General features: G+C 38.6%; 1 protein-coding gene across 1 annotated transcript in view; it reads right to left on the reverse strand.

Annotated features, from left to right (window-relative positions):
• Positions 1 to 1,516: 1,516 nt before the first annotated feature.
• The window catches only part of EPHX4 (epoxide hydrolase 4), a 32,483-nt gene continuing 16,073 nt past the window's right edge, over positions 1,517 to 17,926 (reverse strand). The window contains exons 6-7 of the mRNA XM_059688872.1: positions 17,393 to 17,541; positions 1,517 to 1,915 (exon numbers count right to left, since the gene is read on the reverse strand). Coding sequence (XP_059544855.1) covers positions 1,684 to 1,915; positions 17,393 to 17,541 — 381 coding nt within the window. The 3' untranslated portion in view covers positions 1,517 to 1,683. The remainder of the gene's footprint in view (positions 1,916 to 17,392; positions 17,542 to 17,926) is intronic.

A 17,926-nucleotide genomic window follows, 5' to 3' on the forward strand; every position in this document is an offset into this window, starting at 1 on the left:
GCGCCCCAACCCCCTGATCGGCCCTGCTCTGTGTGTGACAGGGGACGGTGCCCCAACTCCCCTATCGGACCTACTCTGTGAGTGACAGGGGGGAGCTCCTCAACCCCCTGATGGGCCCTGCTCTGTGCATGACAGGAGGGAGCTCCCCAACCCCCTGATGGGCCCTGCTCTGTGCACGACAGGAGGGAGCTCCCCAACCCCCTGATGGGCCCTGCTCTGTGCATGACAGGGTACGGAGCCCCAACCCCCCTGATGGGCCCTGCTCTGTGCGTGACAGGGGGCAGTGCCCCAACCCCCAGATTGGCCCTGCTCTGTGTGTGACAGGGGGTCGCCCCGCAACCTCCCCATCGACCCTGCTTGAGTGTGACAGGGGACGGTGCCCCAACCCCCCAATCGGCCCTGCTCTGAGCCTGACCAGGGGCTGCACCTAGGGATTGGGCCTGCCCTCTGCCAACCGGGAGCAGGCCTAAGCCAGCAGGTCGTTATCTCCTGAGGGGTCCCAGACTGCTAGAGGGCACAGGCTGGGCTGAGGGACCCCCCCTTCCCCCCGAGTGCACAAATTTTTGTGCACCGGGCCTCTAGTATATATATATGTGTATATGAGAATCTTCATAGCATCTCTTGTAAACACTACTTTACGGCCTGTTTTAGGAGTGTATACTAGTATTCATCTAGTCATATTTGCCTTCAGACTAATAAATATACTATAAATAGAAGAAACTTGATAATAAAATTTTTTAATGGTTAAAAAATAGTTAAAAGAACTTTTGAACAAAATGAAAATTTATACCATTGCAGGTTTGTCTTTTAATATGGCTAATCTTTTTATTTATGCATTTGTTGTTAATCCTCACCCGAGGACATTTTTTCCATTAATTTTTTTAGAAAGAAAATGGAAGGAATGGGAAGAGACAGAGAGAGAGAGAGAAACACTGATGCAAGAGAGAACCATCAACTGGTTGCCTCCCGCAGGTGCCCCAGCTGGGACTGGGGATCGAACCTGCAACCGAGATATGTAGACTTCACTGGAATCAAACCCGGGACCCTCAGTCCGGAGGCTGATGCTCTAACTACTGAGCAAAACTGGCTAGGGCAATATGACTGAATATATATATAAAGCACCATATGTTAACAGGGTAAAGAATGCAAGCAACTTGCTCTAGCTGGTTTCGCTCAGTGGATAGAGCATCTGCCTGTGGACTGAAGGGTCCTGGGTTCAATTCCAGTCAAGGGCACGTGCCCGGGTTGCAGGCCCAATCCCCAGTAGGGGGGTTGCAGGAGGCAGCCGATCAATGATTCTCTCTCATCATTGATATTTCTATCTCTCTCTCCCTCTCCCTTTCTCCCTGAAATCAATAAAAATACATTTTAAAAAAAGAAAAGGAATGCGAGAAACCAAAACTGAGCCACTTTTCCCAACTTTCTTTTTGTACAAGTGTGTGCATGTTAAGGCAGGTGATTTTCTGTGTAAAGCACAATAGAGGAAAATCAACATTATGTTACAAGTTCACAGACATTCTCAGATTTTTTTCAGTAATATTTGTCAGGATATTTATTTATGATAAAGCATAAATAAATGTGAAAACAATATTTTCCTAGTGAATCTCACAGAAGTTGATGAACAATTTAAAAAATATATTTAGAGATTTTATTACAGACCTCTCATAGCAGAATATAGAAAAGTCAATCTTTTTTTCTTGCTTCTTCTTTTAGAAATGTCCATATCAATTTGTTCACTATGTCAGGTTGTTCTTGCTGAAGCCAATGACTGGCTTCTGACAAAATAGTTAGCCTGAAATAGTTTTTAACATAAATCTTTGTGACTTCAGCCATTTCAACCTCCATAAATGCGTCTTTCTCTCCCCACAGTAGTAGTGTTGGAGTGGTCACCATGTGATGTTTGAGAGGCAGGCAGCTATAAAAACAAAACATGTGGGCTTGAGACTCATTTTAAAAGTTAATATAACTTTTTTTCATAATGTTCCTTTAGGCCACACATTCTTAAAGGGGGCTAATATCGCCACCAAAGGGGTGAAAATTGGTTCTTGGAAGAGTGAAAAAACATCTTACCCTACACATAAACTACAGATATACATGTAGTACATAAGCAGATATTAAAATTTCATGGGGTGGGGGCAATTAGGGAAAAATGTCTTCAAAGGCTCCTTAGGAAGGTGATGATGAAAAAAATGGTTGAGAAACCCTGCTTTAGGCAATCTATACAATAAAGTATTTAAAAGGCTATTTAAGAAAGACCCCAATAAAATTTTTAATTGGATGAGGCTAGCAAAATTTATAATGATACCTATAAATTATATACAAAATTCATTATTATGAGGAATAATTTGCTTTAAAAAGATACCAAAATTTCTGAATGGTGTGATGAAAGCTTTAAATAGTGCTTTTGTTTAAATATATTTTAAATTGTTTGTTAGATAAGCTAAAGCATTTTATGTGAAAATTGGAACTAGAAAGTCAGAAAATATAGGGTGTCTCCAAAAAAAGGCACTTTGAATAATTAAAGGCAGTGTTTATTAAAATACATTTCATTTTCAAAATTGAGCTATCAGCTGTTAAAGTGTGTATACATTTTTTGGGGACACCCTGTATATATGGACTTAGCTTTCATACTACATGACACTATATTTATGTGGCAAGAAGAATTTTTAAAAACAAAGTTTTATTGCATAGTTTCTTAAATACAGAAAAGTATAAAGAATAAAATCATGCACGATTCCATCATTAAAAGATAATCTTTGATCATTTTCTATGCATATATTTAAACCCATACTATAAACACAAGGCAATAAATATATACAGTATACATATTCAAATTTCATATTAAACTATAACTTAAGATCATTCTCACTTCATAAAGTTTTTCAAAAGTAATTGTAAAAGATACTATTTAATGGCATAATAACCCATAAATGACTTGACTATTTTCTTATAATTGAATATTTAGATCATAGCATCACTTTAAACATCCACTTATTTTAAGTGATGATATTGTGAGCATTTTGTGCACAAATCTTTGTTGGCATTTCAGATCATTTCTTTGGGTAGCCCTGAAAGAGGAATTCCTTAGGTAAAGAGTAAAAATACTTTTAAAGTTTTTGATACCTTCTGCGACACTGTTTTTCAGAAAGGTGTCATGGTATTAATTACACTCCTGCAGAGAAGAATGAGAAAGAACATCTAGCTACACACTCTCCAGCACTGACATATATTTTCACTACTTATCCAGAAGTGTGACTTGTGGTTACTTGCGGCTGGTAGATGCTGCTGGAATGTGCAGGATATAACATATGCCCACCAAGGACTTACCTTTTAACCCCCTGCAAGTGGCCTTCATTTGGTTGTAATGCTCCTAAAAATTCTTTGGGAATGGCTAACTAATAGAAAAATATATTCTATACTTAATTATTAATACATGAATTGCTATACAAACTTGCATGCCACTTAAATTCTAGAGCTCATAAAATATTCAAAGGTAAACCATTTTTTTAATCTGCATATCTGAGCATGTTATAATTCAGTCAGTAAGATAGGGGGAGTCTTAAAAAGCTATTAGTCAAAAAACAAAGAGAAACATAAATTCCTCACCAGATCAAATTAAAATTAAAAGGGAGGAGTTTCCAGAAAACTAAAAGAAACACATATTCTCTGGTTCTGAGAATTCAAAATGCTAAATTTCACATGAAATATAAGTTACATGTAAAACAAAGTAGGTATAGCTTGGTGACTACAGTTAATAATATTATATTGCCTATTTGAAAGTGGCTAAGAGAGTAGATCTTAAACGTTCTCATCACAAGAAAACTAAATTTTATAATGATAAGTGGTGATGAAAAGTACTTATTGTGGTAATCATTTTGCAGTATATAGAAATAGCAAAGCATTTTGTTGTATACCAAAAACTAATATAATGTTACATGTCACTTGAACCACAATAAAAATAAGTAATAAAATAAAACAAAGCAAAACATTAAATTTTTTTAACAGAGTAGGTTTTAGTATGTTAAGCTAAAGAATTTATTGGGAAACACGATAAAAATTCCTGATTAAAAGTGATTTGAGTAAGTATAGAAACAATTTGAAAGACCTACAAATTGTAACAAGTAGTAACAATTATTGCTCCACATTGTTAATCATTTAACCTATAAAAACGTATTTAACATACTTATTCCAAATCAATATCTGAATTTAACATGTTACTCCTCCAAAGTCTGAATAATCAGATGATTTGTAAGTATTAAGGCGGCAATTTTCCAGAGTTTTATATACTCTATCATTACTTTTGTATGTGAAAACATTTCATTACTTTGATTTAAAAAGATAATGTAGAAAATAATAACACTCACTACTCAGCTCAAGAAATAAAACATTGCCCTGGTCGGCATGGCTCAGTATTTGGGGCATTAGCCAGAGCACCGAAGGGTTATAAATTTGATTCCCAGTCAAAGGTTGCCTCCGGCATATGCGTATGCAGGAGATAACTAATTGATGTGTCTCTCTCACATTGATATCTCTCTTCTTACCCCTCTCTCTCTCTTTCTCTCCCTCCCTTCCACTCTTTCTAAAACTCAATGGAAAAATTATACTTGAGTGAGGATAACCAAAAAATCCTATATAATAAAAGCCTAATATGCTAAGTGTCTGGTCATCCGTTCAACCAATCAAAGCATAATATGCTAATGATATGCTAAGGCTGCTCAACCGCTCGCTATGATGTGCACTGACAACCAGGGGGCAGACAGTCAATCGATTGACCAGTCACTATCATGTGCACTGACCACCAGGGGGCAGATGCACCAACTGGTAGGTTAGCTTGCTGCTGGAGTCCGGCTGATCAGGACTGAGCGAGACGGGCTAGACATGCCTTGGAGCCCTCCCATGGTCCCTCTCCAGCTGGCCAGCCTCCTGCATCCCTCCCCGGCCCCGATCGTGCACTGGTGGGGTCCCTCGGCCTGGCCTGCGCCCTCTCGCAATCCGAGACCCCTCAGGGGATGTCGGAGAGTTGTTTTCAGCCTGATCCTGCAGGCCAGGCCAAGGGACCCCACTGGTGCATGAATTTGTGCACTGGGCCTCTAGGAATAAATAAAACACTGAAAATATAATTAGATCTTTCTGCTTACCTATCCTTGATACTATTTCTTCACCTCACCCTAACGCAATGATTTTCAAAGTGTGGTCATGCCAATACCATCAGCATCAACTGTGAACTTGTCAGAAATGCCAATTTTTTATTTTATTTAATTAATTAATTTATTTATTTATTACTATTTTTGATTTCAGACAGGAAGGGGAAGGGAGAACATCAATGATGAGAATCATTGATCAGCTGCCTCCTGCATGCCCTCTACTGGGGACTGAGTCTGAAACCCTGGGCATGTGCCTTGACCAGGAATTGAGCCATGACCTCCTGATTCATAGGTCAACACTCAACTACTGAGCCACACTGACCGGCAGAAATGCCAGTTCTTGGGCCCCATCCCAGGTTGACTGAATCAGAAACTCTAAAAGTGGGCTTGAGCCATCCATGTTTTAATAAGCCCTCCAGGTGATTCTGATATAAACTAGACTGAGGAACCGCTGCCTTAGGAGTAAGGACTAGGTTGAATTTGGTTCTTACAATCCCCATGAATATTTTTAAACTCATATGTGTTAGGATACCTCTACCCCATTCCTCTGGTTCCTTAAGGAGAGATTTTACTTAACCCCTCCTGGATCTTTGCCCACTCTTGATTGGTGAGTGACAGTTGTTGGTTCTGGGTTTTGGGCTAGGTGGACCCATTCAAATAATAGGTCCTGAAAACTTTCCTAAAGGCAAACTGCTCTAAAGTCTACACTGGAAGTAGGGAGTTAGCAAGACCATTTCTGTTCTCATATAAAGTCATAGCATTCAAGCTATCCTTTGTTAGTAATGAAGGTGATTTTTTTGTTTTTCATCTACTGACTTGTGATTGATTTCTCAACTAGTTCAGATAGTAGGCAGGAAAAGGGGGTCTTCTTGTCAGATCCCCCCAAATACAGTATATGTATTTCTGTAAACAATATATAGAGAGGTGTTTGGCATTTTAAAAACTTTATTAAATAGAGTATTGCACATATCTTTCCACACCTTGCTTTTGTGCCTTAACATTATATTTTTAAGATTTATCCATTGATGATACATGTAGCTCTTCATTTTCACTCTTGTGTAAAATTCCATCATATGACTATACCAAAATTGATCCATTCGCCTGTTAATGGACATTAAAAATTTTCCAATTATTTTGATAATTCAAATAATATTGAACTCATTCTTGTACATGTCCACTTGTGCACATGTGGAAGAGTTTCCTTACAGTACATCCCAGAAACAGAATGCTTCCTCAGAGAGTAGCAAGTCTTCAACCTTACTCGATATTGTCAAGTTGTTTTCCAAACTGATCAAATGCTTCACAAGCAGCATGTGAGAATTCTCTTCGCTCCACATCATTGCCAACTCTTGTTCTCAAAAGTTTAATTTTGGTTTTCAATCAAATGAGTGTGAAATACTCTTCATTTCCTTGGTGTGGCAGAGACTGCTTCCCCAAACTTCTTCCCTTCCACTACAGTGATAAAACCCCAATTTTTAGCTGTACAAAAGGCCACCCAGAGTAAAGACTGATTACGTTCCTCAGGCTTCTTGCAGCGAGGATGTTATGAGAAATAATGTGTGTAACTTCAGAGTTGTGCCCATTCCCCATCCCTGCCCACCCACTGCCACTTCTCTTTTCCCAGTTTATACTGACTAAAATGCAGATGTGGTGGAAAACCACGTTGGACCACACAAAGAAGGGCAACACTGTAGGAACAGCAGAAAAACAAGAAAGAAAGTGCGCAGATCTCTGACCAAAGAGTAACATAACTTTGATGATTTCATGGGACACAGCCACTATACCAGTCTAGACTTTCTCTGTGGGAGAAATAAATTCTCTTTTTATGTTACTTTAGATCTCTGTCACAAGCAGTAAAACTATGTTCTATATCTGACTGCTAGTAAGGTTGACCATCTTTCATGGTACTGACCAGTAGATTCCTCTTCTGTGAATTGACTTTTATCCTTTACCCATTTTTGGATTGGGCTTCCTTTCTCTTACTGATTTGGAGACGTCCTTTATAAACTCTAGATATTATTAATTCTGGTTTAATTATGTATTGGAAATAACTTCTCCCTCTCTGAGGCTGCTTCATCATTTTATGATATATTTTTATATATAGACTAGAGGCCCAGTGCACAAAAATTTGAGCACTCGGGGGTAGGAGGGTCCCTCAGCCCGGCCTGTGCCCTCTCGCAGTCTGGGACCCCCTTGGGGGTGACCACTTGCTGGCTTAGGCCTGCTCCCTGGGGGGTTGGGCCTAAGCTGGCAATCAGACATCCCTTTGGCAGCCCGGCAGCCCTCGGGGGATGCCCACTTGCCAGCGGGGAGCAGACCTAAGCTGCAGTCGGACATCCTTAGCGCTGCTGAGGAGGTGGGAGAGGCTCCCACCACCATTGCTGTACTGGCAGCCATCAGCTTGGCTTGTGGCTGAGCAGAGCTCCCCGCTGTGAGAGCACACTGACCACCAGAGGGCAGCTCCTGCATTGAGCATCTGCCCCCTGGTGGTCAGTGTGTGTCATAGTGACCAGTCATTCCCAGTCTTTCTGCTGTTAGGGTCAGTTTGCATATTACCCTTTTATTATATAGGATAGAGGTCTGGTGCACAGGTGGAGGCTGGCTGGTTTGCCCTGAAGGGTGATCTGAATCAGGGTGGGGGTCCCGCTTGGGTGCCTGGCCAGCCTGGATGACGGGCTGATGGCTGTTTGCAGCTGGTCACATCCCCTTCAGGGTAGGGGTCCCCACTGGGGTGCCTGGCCAGTCTGGGTGAGGGGCTGAGGGCTGTTTACAGGCTGGTGGGAGACTGAAGCTCCCAGCCTCTTTTTTTTTTATTCTGGGATTTATTTACCTTCTATAGCTGTCACTGGAGCTGAGAGCCGGCTCCAGCTCTGAGGCTGTGGCTGGCTGGAAGCAGATATCTGAGTTTGTTTAGCTTCTATAATTGAAACTCTGTTGCTATCACTGGCCGCTCTAAGCTCTGAGCCCGCTGGCGGCTGAAAGCAGGTTTCTGGGTTTGTTTAGCTTCTATAATTGCAACATTGTTGCATCTGGAGCTCAGATCTGGGCTGTGGCAGACGGGGAACCTTGGCTTCCACCGCCACTGGAGCAAGCAAGCCTCATGTTTGCTTCAGCTGTGTGGTTGCCGGCCGCCATCCTGGTTGGCAGTTAATTTGCATATCTCACTGATTAGCCAATGGGAAGGGTAGTGAATTTACGGTTAATTACCATGTTTCTCTATTATTAGATAGGATATTTTTAATTTTAATGTTATCTAATTCACCAGTCTCCTTAATTTGAGATATTTGTGTCCTGTTAAAGAAATCTTGCCCTGGCCCTAACCGGTTTAGCTCAGTGGATAGAGCATCAGCCTGTGGACTGAAGGGTCCCAGGTTCGATTCCAGTCAAGGGCATGTACTTTGGTTGCAGGCACATCTCCAGTAGGGAGTGTGCAGGAGGCAGCTGATCGATGTTCCTCTCTCATTGATGTTTCTAACTCTCTATCCCTCCCCTCTTCCTTTCTCTCTATAAAAAATCAATAAAATATATTTAAAAAAAAAAACAACGAAATCTTGCCTTGGCTGGTTTGACTCAGTGGATAGGGCGTCAGCCTGCGGACTGAAGGATCCTGGGTTTGATTCCGGTCAAGGACACATCCCCAGTAGGGGGCATGCAGGAGGCAGCTAGTCAATGATTCTCTCTCATCATTTATGTTTCTAACTCCCTCTTCCTTCCTCTCTGAAATCAATAAAATTATATTTTAAAAAAATATCTTTCCCACCTAAGGTCATTAACGTTTTCTCTGATATTATCTTTTAGACATTCACAAGTTTTGCTTATCATATTCAGGTTTTTTTGTGTGTTCCTAAGGTTTTTTTATTTGTTTGGTAAATGATATGGATCTAATTTCATTTTATGGATATCTGTATGAATATCCAATTATTTCAACAAAAGGTATTGACTCTTTTTACCACTGATTTAAAATTCTCTCTGTTATACCAAGTCCCATAAATATGGCTCCATTTTTGAGCTTTCTTTTCTTTGTTCCATTGGTCCAGTGGTCGGCAAACTCATTAGTCAACAGAGCAAATATCAACAGTACAACGATTGAAATTTCTTTTGAGAGCCAAATTTTTTAAACTTAAACTACATAGGTAGGTACATTGTTATTAACTTAATTAGGGTATTCCTAAACTGGCCTTTGCTAAAAAAGTCCTCAATCTGATTAAGGCACGTTCGCTGAGGTCGACCCCTTCCAACTCTCCCATCCACACTCGTCTTGTATACTTGTTTCGTCTATCTCCGTTCCAAAAACCGACTTCTGCGCATGGGCCACGAAGTTTCAATTGCACTGTACATGCGCACCCGCACGTGGTATTTTGTGCAAGAGCCACACTCAAGGGGCCAAAGAGCCGCATGCCGCTCGCGAGCCGCAGTTTGCCGACCACTGCATTAGTCAGTTTGTCTATCCAGAGCCTACACAATATTGGATTTACTTTATAGCCTCATTATGTCTTAATATCTAATAAGGTTAGTTATCCTCCTATTTTCTTTGAGATTATCTTGAACATTTTTAGCTTATGCTTTCCCATACAATCAGCTTGTCAAGTTTCATGAAAGATTGACATTGATTTCTTAAGATTTTGATTGACATTGCATTAAATTTATAGATTAATTTTGGGGAAATAAATAACTTTATGATATTGAAGTTTTTCACTCATGAACGAACAAACCAGGGCTAATTTTTAGTAGTTTACACCAGCAAGTCTGTATCAATTGTTAAAATATTGAAATAGTTTTCTCTGCTGGTTAGTAAAATGCCCGTTTTCCTGAGCCTGCATTCTTTACTGCTTCCAATAAATTTTGATAATTCATAAAGATCATCTTTTGCTAGAGACATTACTAAGTATATAATATTTTTGTTGCTATGTAGGGTATCTATTTTAAAAATACATTTTCTAACTGTCTTTGGTTTATAAGATACTTTTTATATATTAAAATTTTAACATGTATCAACTTTGCTGAACTATTTTTGTTCTACTAATTTTTCTGTATATTCTCACTGTTTTTCTAGATATAAACCACATTATCCACGAATTGCCATGGTTTTGTTTCTTCCTTTCCCAAGACGTACACTTTTTCAGATTTTTTTCTTATCCTATGTGCTGGGAAGTCAGTGGTGAATAGAAGCAGCTATAGCAGCCAAGTTTATCGTTAGTCTTTATTTATTTTTTTAAATATATTTTATTGATTTTTTTACAGAGAGGAAGGGAGAGTAAGAGAGAGTTAGAAACATCGATGAGAGAGAAACATCGATCAGCTGCCTCCTGCATGCCCCCCCACTGGGGATGTGCCTGCAACCAAGGTACATGCCCTTGACCAGAATCAAACCTGGAACCTTTCAGTCCGCAGGCTGATGCTCTATCCACTGAGCCAAACCGGTTAGGGCCGTTAGACTTTACTTTTAAAGGGAATGCTTTTAGTGTTTCATCACAAAATGTATTTGCTATGGATCACTGGCACACAGAAGTTCCCTTCTGCATTCTTGTCATAATGGAACCATAAGATGATTAACAGAAAGAGACTAACAGACACAGAGGGTATCATGTTTAATGGCAAAGGAAAAGAAAACTTACAGTTGGTTTTATAAGGCAGGAGATGACATGTTATTCTCTCAGAAAGAGGTAGGACTTCTCAGACCCCCCAAAGTTTCCCATGGGAATACAGCAATGGGCAGTACCATAAAGTATTTCTCCCTTTTATGGAGATTTTAAAATCTCCATTTTGTCCTCTTGTACTTGACTCCTGGAATATCTTTGTATGTGCCAACCAACTCTTCAAGTGCAAATAAACAGTGCAAAACACCTCCAATACTTCATTTTTTTCTTAGAAAATTGAGTAAAGCTAAGGTCAATTTTCCAGAAATATCCCTTCAGGAGATTCAAGCTTACCTGACCTGTCTGAGCTCTACTCTTATAGCTTCTCTTTCTAGATTACTAAGAGCTGTTGCATGAATGTGTGTTGTATTTCATTAAATGTTTTTACTTAATTTATTCAGATGATCATATTTTCCACTCATTTATTAAATCTGTTAATATGGTGAATTAAATTAACCCTTTAATTTGTGAATGTGAATTAAATTAATGGATATTTAATGCTAAATTTGGTTTAATTTTTAATGCATGCTGGGTTCAGTTTGATAACATTTTATTTTAAATTTATGGATCTATGTTTGTAATTTAATTTGACCTATAATTGTCCTATCTTAAACAATCCTTGTCTTGTTTTGGTTTGAAAGTTATACCAGTCTGACAAAATGAGCTGAAGCATATACTTTCTCTTTACAATGTCTGAAAGAGTTCTTTTAAGAGTGGAATTTTCTGTGGTAGAACTTACCAGTAAAACCATCCAGGCCTATATGTGTGGCTGTGTATTTGTGTATGTGTGTGTTTTGTAGATAAATTGCTTTAAATCAAGAAACCAGTTTCTTTCATGGCTACATCTATTCAGGTTTTCTAATTCTTCTTGAGTCAGTTTTGGGTGTTATTTTCTTAACTTCCCATTTTGTCAAAGTTCTCAAATTTGTTAACCCTAATTTATATTTTAATGTCTATTATGTTTGTAGTTACGGCTAGCTTCTACCTCCTAATATTGTTTATTTGTAACATTTTTTTTTTTTTGTGACCCAGCTTGCCAAAAATTTATCTCTGTTAATAGTCTTTAAAGAATCTGCTTGCCCTAACCGGTTTGGCTCAGTGGATAGAGCGTCAGCCTGCGGACTCAAGGGTCCCAGGTTCGATTCCGGTCACATCCCCAGTAGGGAGTGTGCAGGAGGCAGCTGATCAATGTTTCTCTCTCATCGATGTTTCTAACTCTCTATCCTTCTCCCTTCCTCTCTGTAAAAAAATCAATAAAATATATTTTAAAAAAAAGAATCTGCTTTTTCTTTTATTTTCTCTATTGTATCTTTATTTTTAATTGCACTAATTTCCACTGTTTATCAAATTTAAAGCACTTTCCTTCTGATTTATTTTTGTTTATATGTTGCTTCTCTAACTTCTTGAGCTGAACTCTTAGGTGACTAATTTTCAGTCTTCTTTTCTAATGTAAACAAGAAAAGCCACAAATATGTTTCTTCCTAGATATTTTAAAACTGCATTCTGCATGCTTTGATGTTATCATTTTCTAAGTTTTTAAAGATACTTTTATTAATTTCAGAGAGTGAAGGGGAGGGAAAAGAGATAGAAACATCAGTGAGAGAATCATTAATGGGCTGCCTACTGTATGCCCCCTACTGGGAATCAAGAGTGACCTCCTGGTTCATAGGTTGACGCTCAAACACTGAGAACACCGGCTGGGCTTTAATGATTTTCTTAATGTGCGTAATTTTGAAATGTCTTTTAAATTTTTGAATATATGGCCCCGGCTGGGTTTTCTCAGTGGATGGAGCATCAGCCTGCAGACTGCAGACTGCAAGGTCCAGGGCTTGATTCCCGGTCAGGGCACATGCCCAGGTTGTGGGCTCTATCACCAGGAGGGGGCCTGCAGGAGGCAGCCGATCAATGATTCTCTCTCATCATTGATGTTTCTCTCTCTCCCTCTTTCTTCCACTCTAAAATCAATAAAAAAATATATATATACATATTTAAATTTTCTGAATATGTTTAATTTTCTAAAAGTTTGTTGTTATTTTCTAACTGCATTGTGTTCAGAGGGCATAGTATGTATGATTTGATCCTTTGGTATGGGTTAAGACTTGCTTTGTAGTCCAGTATTTAATCAATGTTTGTAAACACTCATTTGTGCTTAAATATATTGTGTATTTTCTAATGGTTGGGTGCAGGACTTTAGAATTGTTCACAGTTCGAAGATCTGACTGGATTGTTCAATTTTCTGTATCCTTATAACCATTTTTTTTTCTGTTTGATTGATCAACTTCTGAGAGAGGTAGATTAAAATCTCCAATAGTAATTGTGGGTTTTCATTTTTCCCTGTAAGTTTGTCAGTTTTTGCTTTATTATATGATGCTTTGTTATAAGTTGACATGTATTCACTTTTTTTGCAGCCTAGGTCCTGTCGGTAGTCTGATTCCTAGTTCATTTTAGTTCTTTGGCTTCAAATTTTGAAAAGTCCTTTGACAAGACTATAGCCCTAGGGAGCCTTAGTGTGATAAATGGAGGAGATTTTCATGCCTGAGTATGATGTTCTGTAGTCATTATATATGGTAGAACCCTGTTTTTATGATGTACTTGATCTTGATTACCCTACATAAAGAATGGTCAGAGGGAGTCAGTTGACCTTTGAAAAAATCTGGTGTGACCTTCATCCAGTTAGATTCAACTTAGAACAACCTAGGTAAAATTGTCTTTGCTTTTATATAAAAGTGTGAGTTTCTACCTTCACAGGCTTGCTTCCCCCACCCTCTTTCTACACTAATTAACAGGATTCTTCAGTGCTTACTCTAGGGAATGCAGGTCCTTTTAATGAACAAATAGTTAGTAAGAGAACCTCAGCAAGATGAAAATAATTTCCCTTCTTCTTGATAGCTGCTTAAAACATACTGTTTTGTATCACAAAGCTATCTCTGGTGAAGAGATAAATTGAGAACATTTTAAAACTATTATTCCTGTCCCCTGTCCAAAATTTAGACTGCATGAAAATGTATCATTCTACTTTCTCTTATAGTTATCTTTACAAATATTATTTCTAAAAAAACAAACAAAAAAACCCCATGGACTTCTGACAATGTTGCTATATCCTGTAAAATGGAACCAGTAGCCTCTGGCATGTCTGTCTGCCTTTCTAATCATTGCCTTGGTTGATAAATTATTACCTACAAGTACCTTTTAAATTAACACCTCTATTTGCCAAAGTTATATCTACTAGTATATCTACATGCAAGTCTTGTTAGTAAAAAAAAGGTTTGGATTTACCCCTTCTCCTCTCATTCATATAATCTCATGACTCCCCTTGGATTCCACATTCAAAGAGCTTGAGAGATTTTGTTTTATTTATTTTTATTTTATATTTTTAATCTCTATTGTTGAAAGTATTATATATTTCCCCCATTAACCCCTTCTAGCCTGCCCCTGTCACACCCCCCTGCCCCTTCTGCCTTCACCACCCTATTGTCTGTGTCTGTGGGTTATGGATATATGCATACAAGTTCTTTGGTTGATCACTTCCCACCCTCCCCACCTTCCCTCTGAGATTCTGCAATCTGTTCTATGCTTCTATGTCTGAGTCTGTTTTGTTCATCAATTTATTTTGTTCATTAGATTCCACATATGAGTGACATTATACAATACTTGTCATTCTTTGATGAGAAATTTTATTTAAAATAACATCTACTATAACTTTTCCCCATACACTTACTTTCAACCTTTATGTGTCTTTTTGCTTTAATTTTGACTAAATCCAATTGACATTTTGTTTTTTTAACTGGCAAGTTGGATATGTTAATACTAGAGGCCCAGTGCACGCAAATTTGTGCACTTGGGGTGGGTGGGGGTCCCTCAGCCTGGCCTGTGCCCCTCTTGCAGTCCAGGACCCATCGGGGGATGTCCACCTGCTAGCCTAGGCCTGATCCCCTGGGGAGTGGGCCTAAGCTGGCAGACAGACATTCCTCTGGCAGCCTGGGAGCTCTCTGGGGATGTCCGACAGTCAGACATCCTTAGTGCTCCTTAGCGCTGCCATGGAGGTGGGAGAGGCTACCACCACCACCACCACCACTACCACCACCACCACCACCACCGCTGCACAGCCGTCAGCCCAGCCTGTGGCTGAGCAGAGCTCCCTCTGTGAGAATGCACTGACCACCAGCGGGCAGCTCCTGAGTTGAGCATCTGTCCCATGGTGGTCAGGGCATGTCATAGCGACTGGTCATTCCTGGTTGTTCTGCCATTAGGGTCAATTTGCATATTACCCTATTGCATTTTATTATATAGGATTGCTTGAGCATACTGAAATATTGAAATTGTTGTCAATTTGTGCTTTCTATTTACCCTGCTTTGCTTCCTTTTTCTCCTGTCTTGCCTTTTTAAAAAATTATAGTTTTCTAGTCCTGATGGCATTGCTCAATGATTAGAGCATTGGCCAGCACACCAGAGGGTCATGGGTTCAATTCCCAGTCAAGGGCCCATACCTGGGTTGTAGGTCCAATCCTCAGCTCTGTCAGGGTGCATTTGGGAGGCAACCAATCCATGTGTCTCTGTCACATGATGTTTCTCTCTCTCTCTCCTCCCCACCCCTCCATTCTACTCTCTCTAAGAATAAATAGGGGGAAAATGATAGTTTTCTTGTCCCCCTCTACTAATTTGCAAATAATACATTCTATTTCTATTATTTTATTTTTCTAGAAAAAGTTCTTAGCATATATATTATATATGAATGATTTCTAATTATCTATCATCTACCTATAATTCTATCCTCCATGTCAAATATAAATTGTCTTTTCTATTTTCACTTCTTTATCTCTCTAAGCCACATTTTGGTTCTTTTTCAGCACTTTCTGGTCTGTCTTAATATTACCTTATTATTTTCTCACATTTTTTTTATTCTTTTATGTATTTAATTATTCGAACTTGCTTTTTAATCTCTGTCCTAGTATATGAAATATTAGGAGTTCTGCCACATTAGATTCTAACTCATTAATGGTGGATTGGTATTTAGATTATGAACTCATCTTCAGGGACTTAATCTGTGGGAACAGTGTGAGTCTGAGTTGAGATGTATCCTCCTGAGAAACTTTTTGTTTGTCTCTGCCAGCCTTCCTAGGGAATATTATAACCTAAGACCACATTAAAAAGTATTTTTTCCTAAGAATTCCAATACTATGGAACTAGCATAAATTCAAGCCCCTAAACCTTTTCAAGGCAGGCTATAGTCCCCAATTCTCAATGGAAATTCTTTTTCTCCTATCTAGAGTCCAGACCCAAACAGACAAGCCCCCACCTTACCTTTTATTCTATAGTTTCTCCTTGATAATAAATTCTGAAATGAAAGCTTCAGTTATCTCTGTCAGCAGCTCCAAGATTTTACATATCTTCATCCCAGATTCCCTCCTGAGTCCCAGACCCTAGTATCCAACTACCTATTTGAATATCTAAGGCATCACCTCAAATTCAACTAGTTTAAGATCAATAAAATTCGTGACCTTCCCCTCAAAAGTAGTTCTCTTCTAGGGTATTCTATTTCAGTGAATGGCCTGATTACTCATATAGTTGTTCATTCCACAAATCCAAGAGCCATCCTTGCCAGCTCCTCATCTCCCCACCCAACCTATCATATGCCCCTGTCAATTTCACCTCTTATTTCACCAAATATCTCTTCAATCTACCCACTCTCCCAATCTCCACTGTTTTCAGAGTACTTCAAGCTACTGGTTCCCCACATTTATTCCTCTAATACATTCTCCACAAAGAGTGAATTTATCCAAATACAATTGGATTGTTTCTCTTTTCTGCTTGAAACTCTCATTCACTGGCTTCACATTCATGGCTATCAAGTCCTTAATATGGTCTACTTGGCTTTGGGTGACCAATGCTGCCTACCTCTAAGACTCAGTCTCATTCCATTCTCTTCTCACTCCCACTTTCTATACTCCAGCCACATTGGCTCTCATTGTGTTACTTAGAACCACAACCCTCCATCTTCCCACACAGTTTTGGTACAAGCTGTTTCCTTTTTCTGGGAGGCTAATCCTCCTACCCTGAACTTGGTCTAGTCAGTGCTTAACTCATCTTTTATTTATTTGTTCAAGCATCATTTCTTCAGTTCTCATCACTGTCTTTCAAAGTCTTTATGTTAGTTTATAACCATATAGTCATCACTGTGAATATTTGACTGATGGCTGTTTTCCCTACTTGGCTATAAGTTTTGTCAAATCAGGGACCTCATCTAGTTCTGTTCATTACTATACTCTGAGTTCTGGCATAGTCACAATATAAAGAGTGCTTAATAAATATTTCTTGAGTGAATAAATAATCATTAAAACTATAACTAAAATATACATCTATTCAAACAATCTAAAGGGAGAGATGAAGTGAATAGAGTTATGGATAAAACTAGTGACAACTATAGTGGGATCCATTATACGATTCTCTCTTTACTTTTCCAGGTTCTTGAAATTGTCCATAAAAAAAGATTATTCACCTTACTAAGTCATAATACTGTATTTGAATTTGATAAGTGGTGAACTTAATATTAAAAATAGATTATCAGCTCTTTAGGGAATGAATATATTATTCAACCAAAAATATTATACTGACCTGAAGATATTTCGATAATGGTTAATTGGGCCACTTAATGCTCCAGGCTGGGAAAAAACATAAATATAAGCTTCAAGATCTTCCGTGGTTAATTGACATCCTTTTCCTCTAATGCCAGTGTGATGACTGGTAAACAGATGTTTCAAAGCCTAATTTAAGTGGAAAGAGAATAATTAAAACTTTTCTGTTACTTAATAATAAACTATGTTACCTCTTGTGTAAAAAGGGGGAGACAAATATATAAATATTTGCTTATATTTTTAAAAAGAAAGAATAAAAAGATGAAACAAAAACTAATTAAAATGGTTTTCTATGTGAGCGGGAGGAAATAGAGATGTAAGTGAGACCTCTCTGAACATACCTTGTTTTAGAGTTTTGACTTGAAACCATATAAATATTTTATATCAAATGTTTTCTATAAGTTAAGTAAAAACACTTTGATAAATGACTGATTCCAGATCTGGGGCAGAAAATAAAAGAAACCTAGATCATTAAGAAAGCAAACTACCGCTGACTAAAGCGCTTCTGTCAAAA

This window comes from Myotis daubentonii, chromosome 3 (genome assembly GCF_963259705.1).
Source record: "Myotis daubentonii chromosome 3, mMyoDau2.1, whole genome shotgun sequence".
Lineage (NCBI taxonomy): Eukaryota > Metazoa > Chordata > Mammalia > Chiroptera > Vespertilionidae > Myotis > Myotis daubentonii.